The sequence below is a fragment of the Silene latifolia genome, chromosome X (assembly GCF_048544455.1).
Source record: "Silene latifolia isolate original U9 population chromosome X, ASM4854445v1, whole genome shotgun sequence".
NCBI classification, from domain to species: Eukaryota; Viridiplantae; Streptophyta; class Magnoliopsida; order Caryophyllales; family Caryophyllaceae; genus Silene; species Silene latifolia.
In genome coordinates this window covers 276,553,092-276,563,638 of record NC_133537.1, presented here as the reverse complement: position 1 = coordinate 276,563,638, position 10,547 = coordinate 276,553,092, and the positions used below count along the sequence as shown (strand labels likewise).

The 10,547-nt window shown below is 39.9% G+C and overlaps 1 protein-coding gene across 1 annotated transcript; it reads right to left on the bottom strand.

Annotated features, from left to right (window-relative positions):
- Positions 1-1,309: 1,309 nt before the first annotated feature.
- Positions 1,310-7,418, bottom strand: LOC141620153 (uncharacterized). Its single transcript, XM_074437095.1, has 5 exons — positions 6,761-7,418; positions 4,889-5,062; positions 4,694-4,789; positions 4,085-4,590; positions 1,310-1,399 (listed from the first exon to the last, which is right to left on the bottom strand). Exons 1-5 carry the CDS (start codon positions 7,416-7,418, stop codon positions 1,310-1,312), a joined length of 1,524 nt encoding a protein of 507 aa, XP_074293196.1.
- Between the last annotated feature and the right edge of the window lie 3,129 nt (positions 7,419-10,547).

Here is a 10,547-nt window from a genome sequence, read left to right as displayed (position 1 = left end):
ACCAACTAAAATAAATGAAATGTCATGACCCAACAGCGGAAGACTACTAGACGACTCGTGGTGACTCATCCCCAGCTAACCCGCGCGCATCAAAGCCATACCCGCTAAACAACTGCTCACCATCCCCGAATGGATCACGACAGTTTTCAAAACATTTAACGGGGTCAGTTACTGTATAAACAATATAAGATAAAACAACAAACAATTACACAATCACAATCTCCAACACCGTCACATCACCAATCATCTGACTATACACTAAAGTGTGTAGCCTTGCCAGAATATCCATCGCAATAGATATTCCTCAATGCCAGTGGGGGACCGCAGCCGTTCCCAACTAAGCCCCTCTCATCTCTATCGAGCGAATAACCCATGTTCCTTAATGTGTGCATCCCCCTTATGACGGGAACCACAAGAGGCGAATCATGGGCGTGAAGCCACCCTCGCAAGTGACTCCACTCAGCCGAGGGCGCACCTCGCGAACCACATACAATCAACAACAACCAATTACAATATCAACAATACCAAAACCAAATATGGTATAATCACATGCCAATCAACCAACAACCATTTTATACAATTTACACAATAATTGAGTAGGGAAAGCCTACCTGGAATGCAATCACCAAAATCAACACAAGCAGCGGATCAAAAGCGTTCCTCTAGGAAATCACCTCCTATAATCAAATAATTGAATTTTTGTTGTTGTACAGTGCAGAAGTCTTCGTATGATGCTTCATTTTCAGCTAAATCTTCGAATTCCGAGTCATACATATCATCATCGTCAATAGTCAACGCAGGTCTTTCATAGGAAAGACCGCTTTCGGTACATATAGCATATACCGTCGCTGAGTGCCTAAAATCCAACTCGGCAGCTAATTGAGCTAATTGAGATTCAAATAGCTTGAAATGAGCCTCACTAGCTTTATCATATTCTTGCACTTGAAGTGCAAGTGCCTTCGCCAAAGACTTCAAGTCAGCAATCTCTTCATTCTTTTTATCAGGAGGAGGAGTTTGTTGTTGCGGCGGCCAAACAAATGAAGGCTTCTGACAGCCTCGTTGCTGAAACGGATGTGGTGGCACATATGCATAGTAATGTCTAGCTTGTCTATGCTTCTTAAAAGCATAGACTTCGTCGATCTCCGCCATGCAAATAACAGCATTATGCCCCGCAGCACCACATCTCTCACAGTAGACCACATGTTGTGCCATAGTGTGGAACTGAGGCGGACTACCCCAAGATTGTCTACTCTCCAGCTTGCCAGATCATTCATTCTGAGCTTCAAATTGTGCTATGATTCTGGAGACGTTAGACATCCTGGTAGAAGAGTAAAAGGTACTCAAGCCTTCCCTTTGACGATTTTCTGCTAGAAACCTGTCTACGTAGGACCTGTAGGACCTATCAAAAAAACACTAGAAGAAAAGATAAGAACTGCCTCAAGGAATAAATTCCTTGAAGCTAAAGACAGACAAAAAAAAAAATCAAGTAAATAAAATAGTTGCCTCCCTGGCAACGGCGCCAAAATTTGATACGGCTGTCGCAACCATATCAAAAATAAAAACCAACAGGCTCTAACTAATGCAGTAGAGGCAAGTCGGGTATCGTTTCCACAGGAAGGCAGTCACTATCTACTCGTTATTCAATCTGTCTACGGTCACAAAGCAAGGGGTTTGAGTTGTTTTTACTAAACTAACAAACTGAAATTAAATAGCAAGGATTAAAATAGGAGATTAATCAGGTAGAGAGAAATATGTTAGGATGTCAGTTCACCATGATATTACACAATTCACCTAAAGGTAGGTCAGTCGGTCTGATGTGAGAAGGGTAAAGGAAAGGTCCTCTCGGTACGCTATCCGCCCTAAAATATTACAAACTTGGCTCTCGCCCTCATTAGTGTACTCTATTGTTCATGACAGGCATATTCATTCCAATATCTCGATCTAGGTCTGAATTTAACCAGTTTAATTACTTCAGTTGCTTGAATTCAACCTAATAATTACAGTTATATTGCTATCAAACAATTCTCACAACAAAAACTCCTAACCAATTATCGCATCATCGTTATACTACCATGGTAGCTACACTGCCAAGAGAAACCAAAGTAGACAGTTCGGGGGACATTTGTAGCTACACTACTAAATATGCATAGGAATGCGTGCAAATGAAGTACAAAATGCCTATATAAAATGCACGCATCAGATATAAAATGAAAGACAAGCCGTGAGACACAACCACCATGTAAGTTAACCACAAGTACTACAAAAATCAATTCCATACACGAGGAAACATATAAAGGCTTAAACTTTACGATAAACAAGGTAAAAACCGAGTAGGAAGGGCGAGTTTCCCAACGTTTGTCGAGTAACATATCACCGTTACCTTATAACTTCTTCAATCTTAGAATGTGTCATCCACAATGTATGAATCTCTGTCTGGATCCTCGAGTCCTTCACCTAGCACACGAAAAGACACGGTTTTCAGCTGAACCGCGATATTTACAAAACGGGTCAAAAATGAAAACCTTACAAGACCTCGACTTTCTTACGTAGAATGAAGGAGGAAGGAAAGGGGATGAGAAAGTACAACAATTAGAGGAAAAGGTGAAGGAATGGAGTCGGAATCTGGGTTTTTAAGGTCACGAAAATTGAGCTTATGAGCTCTGCTTGAAATTTTGGTTTTCTTTTCCTGTTGCTGCTGCAGGTGCTATGTTGTTGTTTGACAGGAAATGCGAAAAAAGGGAAGGAGGGTCAGTGGGTCAGTGGGTTGGGATTGGTAAATATTGTGAGAGAGTGTAAATCAATTATTAATATTTTAGTTGGGTGCTCAAATTGAGAGATGAGTTGTCGACACGGGATAGGTCGAGAGTAGATTAGTCTCACATGTGAAAATGTGACGGTCTTGCTAGACGGAATTTCGTCTTAAACCTACTATAATTTAAGACGGAACTTTATTATTATTAATATTATTATTATTATTATCATTATTATTATTTCAATTCGGCTAAAACGTGTAATTTATATAAAATAAGCTTTAAAATTATAGCTATAATAAATTTTTTCGTTTAAAATAGAATTAATTAAATAAAGTAATATAAAAGTATTTTTATAATTATTATACGAAAAGGGCGGGTGTTACAATCACCCCTCCTTTTAAAAAGTTTCGTCCTCGAAACTTGAAGTAAGGGAGATTACCTTAAGAAAATAAATCCGGGTACTTGATACGCATAGAAGCTTCCGGTTCCCATGTCACTTCTTCCACGTCACCGCACTTCCATAAAACTTTCACTAAGGGGACAACTTTACTCCTCAACTTCTTATCTTTCTTATCCAAAATGCGAATCGGTCTCTCTTCAAAAGAAAGACTAGGCTCAAGCTCGGGAATTTCATTTTGCAACACATGACTTGGGTTGCTAATGTACTTCCTAAGTTAAGATACATGGAATACATCATGAACTTTACCTAAACTCGGGGGCAAATCCAATTTATAAGCCACGACACCAATCCTTTTCACAACATCAAAGGGTCCAATGTACTTTGGACTCAACTTCCCTTTAACTCCAAATATCTTTACTCCTTTCATCGGGGATACTTTCAAGAACACTTTATCACCGACTTCAAACTCCAAGGGTCGACGGCGAACATCGGCGTAAGACTTTTGGCGATCTTGAGCGGCTTTCATTCTTTCTCGGATGATCTTCACTTGGTCAATTGTCTCGGCTAGCTTGTCGGGTCTTAGGTCACGAACATCACTTGCTTGATCCCAACAAATCGGACTACGACACTTTCTTCCATATAAGGCTTCATAAGGAGCCATCTTGATAGAGGCATGATAACTATTATTGTAGGAAAATTCCACCAAAGGTAGGCCCTTCTCCCAACTAATATGGAAATCAAGGGCACAAGCACGCAACAAATCTTCAAGGGTTTGAATCGTCCTTTCGGTTTGTCCATCGGTAGCGGCATGAAAAGCGGTACTCATCAACAACTTACTACCCATAGCATCTTATAAGGCCTTCCAAAATCTCGAACAAAATCTCGGGTCACGATCCGACACGATCTCCTTAGGAACACCATGGTAACGAACAACTTCCTCAACATAGGCACTATCAAGCCTATCTAAACTCCAAGTCTCTTTGATAGGGATGAACCTATCACACTTAGTCAATCTATCCACAATCACCCATATGGCATCCTTTCCACCAACGGTCTTAGGCAAAGTCATAACAAAATCCATGGAGATTGACTCCCATTTCCATAAAGGCACATCCAAGGATTGTAGCAAACCTCCGGGTCTCTTATGCTCAATCTTCACTTGTTGACAAGTGAGGTATTTCCAAACATAGGTCACAATGTCATTCTTCATGTTAGGCCACCAAAATTGAAGCTTCAAATATTTATACATCTTGTCTTCTCCGGGATGGATTGAATAAAGGGATAGACGAGCTTCATCAAGGACTCTCTTTCTCAAGTCGACGGCATCGGGGACATACAAGCGGCTTTGGTAACGAAGATATCCACTAGCATCAATCTCATAATCTTTAGCTTTCCCTTCAAAAAGCTTGGATTGAAATCGTTTAAAAGTAGCATCATCTACAAGGTTATCACGAAACTCACGAAGAATAACGAGTTTGGCAACCATATATAGCACCAAGGTAATCAAAACCACTTTCCACTATTTGCAAACTTAACTTACGAAACTCGGCACAAAGGTCATCGGGAAGCACACGGATAGCACTCAAAAAATGAATTGACTTTATACTAAGAGCATCGGCAACCACATTTGCCTTTCCTTCATGATATAACAACTCCAAATCATAGTCATTCACTAACTCCAACCAACGGCGTTGTCTCATATTCAACTATTTTTGGGTGAAAATATACCTCAAACTCTTATGATCGATGTAGATATGGCAATGAACTCCACTGAGGTAATGTCTCCACATCTTTAAGGCATGAACAACGGCGGCTAACTCAAGATCATGAGTAGGGTAATTCACTTCATGAACTCTCAATCGTCGCGAAGCATAAGCAACGACTCTCCTATTTTGCATAAGAACACAACCTAAACCCATCTTAGAAGCGTCAAAAAACACAGCAAACTCTACTCCATCCTCAGGTAAGGTCAACACGAGAGCGGTAGTCAACCTTCTCTTCAACTCTTGGAAAGCTTCTTCACAAGCTTCGGTCCACAAGAACTTAGTCTCCTTCTTCAAAAATTGAGTCATCGGTCTAGCAAGCTTAGAAAAATCCTTTACAAAGCGACAGTAATAACCCGCCAAACCCAAGAAACTATGGATCTCACCAATATTGGTCGGGCTCTTCCATTCCATCACGGCTTCAATCTTTGAAGGGTCCACCATAACACCTTCTTTAGATATCACATGACCAAGAAATGACACCTTACAGAACCAAAATTCACACTTGGGAAATTTGGCAAACCACTTTTGACGAAGAATCTCTAAGATAGTACGAAGATAATCGGCATGCTCTTCCTCAGATTTAGAAAAGATGAGAATATCGTCGATGAAGACCACAACATACTTGTCAAAGAACTCAATAAAAGTTCGGTTCATTTGGTCCATGAAGATAGCGGGGGCATTGGTTAAACCAAAGGGCATCACCTTAAACTCAAATTGTCCATATCTCGTGCTAAAGGCGGTTTTTGGAATACCGGAATCGCGAACGGGGATTTGATGGTAACCGGATCTCAAATCAATCTTGGAAAAAGTAGTGGCACCTTTGAGTTGATCGACCAAGTCTTCAATTCTTGGTAGAGGGTACTTGTTCTTGATATTAACACGTTTGAGCTCACGATAATCGATACAAAGTCTCATGGATTCATCTTTCCTCTTCACAAAGAGAACGGGAGCATCCCAAGGTGAGGCACTAGGTCGAATAAATCATTTCTCAATCATCTCATCAAGTTGCTTCCTTAAATCTTTAAGTTCGGTTGGAGCCATACGGTAGGGAGCTTTAGCAATCGGTCCGGTACCGGGTACAAGGTCGATAGAAAATTCTACATCATGCTAGGGAGGTATGCCGGGCAACTCCTCGGGAAAAACATCGGTGAATTCACAAACCACGGGCACTTCTTCAAGCTTCGACAAAGAAGAAGAAGTAGAAGTCACCACACACAAAAAGATTTGGTGACCTTTCCTCACCATACTCATCAACTTCAAAGCGGAAATCAACTTCACACCTTCTTGAGATCATACTCCTTTATAGGAGACACGGGTTCCTAGCGGACTTTTAAGGCGAATCTTTTGGTCTCTGCACTCGAATCTTGCATCCTACTTGTACAACCAATTCATACCCAAAATCACATCGAATTCCTCAAAGGGAAAACGAAGTAGGTTAGCGGGGAAAAGAATTCCCGAAATTAAGATAGGGACATCGGGAAAAGAATAGGAGCATGAAATGATTTCTCCGGATGGTAAGGATATAAGGGTATCCTCACTAGGTATAGGCTCAAGAGCTAACTTTTCCGAAAACTTGGAAGAAATAAAAGATAAAGATGCACCGGTATCGAAAAGAATAAGGCATGGTTGATCAAAAATTGAGAACATACCCGTAATGATGTCGGGATGAGCGGCGGCTTCGGCACGGCTCATGACATAGATGGTTCCTCTTGGCTTGGCTTTAGGAGTAGGATCATCCTTCTTATCGGGACAAGCATTGGCACGGTGTCCGGGCTTCTTACAAACGTAGCAAATCAAAGGTCGATTGTAGCATCCAACTCTGGGGTGAACGACTTGCTTACAATTGAAGCACTTGCGAGCTTTCTCCAAATTGAGGTTGTTGTTGCTTGATTGGGAAACTTGTCCACTAGGCTCTTGCCTTCTAGGTTCTTGCACTCTTGGTTCTTGTACTCTTGGCACAAACCTCTTGTTAGCATAGTTCGATGAAGGAGAAGGCGCAAAGGGTCCCTTGCCATGAAAGTTAGAACGGTAAGAAGTAGAGTGGGAGCGAGACTTGGCATCATCATCAATAGCCTTCAAGGAATTCTCGGCCCAAAGAGCATCATCATAGACCACCACAAAGGTTGTGGAGTCTCTTCTCACCATACTTTCCAACTTAGGATTCAACTTGCTTCGGTAGAAGTAGACACGTTCATCTTCATCTTTCACAAACTTAGGGGCATAGTGAGTAAGATCATTGAACTTGTCGGTGAAAGCTTGAACGAATAGGCCTCCTTGCTTGAATTCAATGAACTCCTTCATTTTTTGTTGCTTGAGTTCCTTAGGGTAGAAACGAGTTTCCACAAGAGTCTTGAAATGGTTCCAATCAAAGGTGGGATCTTGAGTGATGGAAGGTCTGGTAATAGTCCACCACCTATCGGCCTCCTTCACAAGGAAATGAGAGACAAGCTTCACTTTGTCTTGATTTTGGACATCATAAAGACAGAAATTATTTTCCATATCACAGAACCACTAGGAAAGCTCAATAGGATTCACTTCACCACCATAGGTCCTAGCCTTGTTTCTTGCTAGTTGACTTGCAATCCAAGCAAAACTTCCTTGACGATCTCCCATTTGTGGAGCGGGATTGACTTGAGCATTGACATTTTGTTGATTTTGAAGGATTTGAGTAAGGGCTTGCAAGATAGTATTCTCCACATTATTTGGTCGCACCATCTTATTAAAGCACCAAAGAACATCAAACAAGTTAGTACTTAACAAATAGCATACACAAGAAGACTACCAACTTAGGTCCTTAGTTATACCCATATCTCATTCATTATTTCAAGGTCTTCAAAATTTAAGTTTGGGGTACACGTGTGTGCGTGGGAGCTACAAAGGCTTTGATACAAACTGTGACGCCCCGCGATAAAGCGGAAAATAAACTACTAAATATATGCGAAAAAAGAGAAGTTTTTAAAACTTTTATTTAATAGTTAAAATTTTAGCATGCGGGAGTCATGAACATTCAACGGAAGGAAAATGCGGAATTTACAAATAAGGGTTCATACAAATAAAACGGTTAAAAGTGGGAAAATATATCCCTCGAATGACATAATGAGAAAGGTGAGTCTAAGCGGTAAACAAGTAAACTAAAAATCCAGGGTACTCACTAGCTCGCACGTCTAACCCCTTATAAGCATCTTCACCAACCTGTCATTCATGTTGTAGATACCTCATTTCTGCACCTCCCGCAAACCACCCGGTGATGATTGGGCCGCATGTTTGGTACGCGGAACGATTTGTGAAAGTCCGTAAGTTTATCATCAAGTGATCGCTCAAACATTTATGTCTACCTCTTAATTGTCATCTACGTGCCGATACGGTCATTTTGGCAGTAATTAGAGTACATTTGGAGTCCGGGCCTAAAACCGTCTTCATTTTCTGATAACCGTTAAAATGCTGAGTCAGAATGTTCTGGAATGTTCCGGATATTTCTATTCCATATTTTATAAATCTTTTAATTTTTGGTAAACAATTTCCCGTAATATTCACACAAAATATTAAGGAAAACCAAATTATTCCGTTATTCCATAAACCAAACACGGAAATCTTTCTTCCGCAAGAGGAAACCACTTGGGAAAGGACGCAGCAGGTGCTGCGCCTCTTCCAAGAGATGCAGTGCCTGCTGCGCCTCTTCCCAAGTCCTTTTCTGCGTATTTTTCGTATCTTTTATATCTTTTCGAGATTCACTTCCAAAGTTTCTCCGAAAACTCTACCTCCTCCGTGTGATTAGTATAAATAGAGACCTTCGGTCTCTCATATTTCTCACGCGAGTGTCCGCCCTTCTCTTCTCCCTTTCCATTCTAGACCACGTTCTTACTTTTTGGCGTCTACGTGCTTGAACGTTCGACCACGTAAGTTCGGATCTTTCTGAGTACCAGCCTCGTTTTGCATGACCGACCAATTTGACCAACTCCACATCAATCAACCTTAATCAACTTTGTTCATTTTCCTCCTAGAGGGCACTTTCGTCGTACATTCGAGTCAAGCATCACTAAACGTTAACTTAGTTCATCTCGTTTCGTCAAACATGTAAGTCTGAGGGTGTAAATCCTTCTTTTGTTTATTGTTCTTTATTTTCGTAATCACTATTGTAAGATTTATGTCGAAAGTATTCCTAAAACCGATTTGTAAAACCTTATTTTAAAACCTGGTAGGGAATAAGACTAGGTCGTTAAATACTAGAATTAACCTACCAAATTAACAATTTATAAGCCAAACTATACTATAGATTACTCTAATGGATAAAGCAATATAGTGCAAGTAAGGGTCGATCCCAAGAGAAGGACTTTTAAGCTAAAGACTTGAATTGTAAACTATTGACTACTAATTAGGACTCTATGAACTAATCAAGACACTAACCACAATCAAGACCTACTAATTATGTTTATCAACAAACAATGATTATGAACAATGGTTAACATGTAGTATGACATAAATGGAGAAAGTTTGGTTTTGAAGTAGCATAAGGAAAAGTAAAGATACAATTTTTATCATAGAAGCAAAACAACAAACACTAGATATGCAACAATCAAATATGGGAAAGACTTGGTGTAATTCTCTCTTAGTAATCCAACAATGACAAAGTTTGACTCTTTTCTCTCTATTGTTATCTATCCAATACTATCATCTCAAGAAATTGACACACACAATTAAACCATATATGTGAGTCCTTCAATTCCAACCACAACTCATTGAACCATGAATGAAAACTAGAATTGAGCATGAAGCTTTTGCCAAGAGATGTAAGCTAGAATCAAATCCTACTAGATTAAACCATGCTAGCAAGAAAAGACATGTAATTTCCCACTTGAAATATGAATCCTTTAAACCAAATCAACATACAACAAGTTTGCTCCAAACAATTCTAGATAGATTAAACCATTTCTCTAGAATTTGCAATAGTTGGGTAAATAAGATGCAAGAGTGATCAATTCATACATTCATCTACTCAACATAAGAATTTAAGAACAAAGGAAAAAACAATAGATAAATTGAGAGAGATTTAGGAGTCTTACAACATCAAAGTTGGATACTTTGATCAAATTACACCAAGTAAAGAAAGATTAACCTTCCATAGTTTGCTTACAACCCATAAAATGAAGAAAGATTAACATGAATTAAGGAAAGATTAAGTTTTAATTATTACAAGATTAAAGCCAAGCATGAGATCTTAATGGTAAGGAGGTTGTATGATGTGAGTAGGAGTCCCTTTAGATCTCAAAATTCTAGATATATATAGGGAGGCATGAGAATCTAGGTTAAGTCCCTTAAGAAAGCCCAAAACAATTGCGCAGGCTGCGCACAATTGCGCAGGCTGCGCTTCAAACTGACAGCAGCATCTTGCGAAGGCCATATCTCCCTCGTTTCTTGAACAAACGAGGCGTGTGACCTACCGTTGGAAAGATAAGATCACAAGCTTTCACCTCCAACTGGCGTTGCATCAATACGAGCTCTAGAACTCGAGATATATCCATTTGAAGTTGACCCTTGTGAAACCGAGTTTTCAATTCTTCATTTTGGCTCTTGTTTGTCTATGCCAAGGCATCAAATCTTCCATTAGCTTACTTTTCTTGACTTTGAACT

Bases quoted from the DNA above. Each gene is read 5' to 3' on its own strand.
- LOC141620153 (XM_074437095.1), bottom strand. From the start codon at position 7,418: ATGGAAAATAATTTCTGTCTTTATGATGTCCAAAATCAAGACAAAGTG. The intron at 5,063-6,760 runs GTAAGCAAGTCG...AGATGGGTTTAG, and splicing joins AGCTCGCAAGTGCTTCAATT to GTTGTGTTCTTATGCAAAAT. The intron at 4,790-4,888 runs GTTTGAGGTATA...TATATCATGAAG, and splicing joins TATCTACATCGATCATAAGA to GAAAGGCAAATGTGGTTGCC.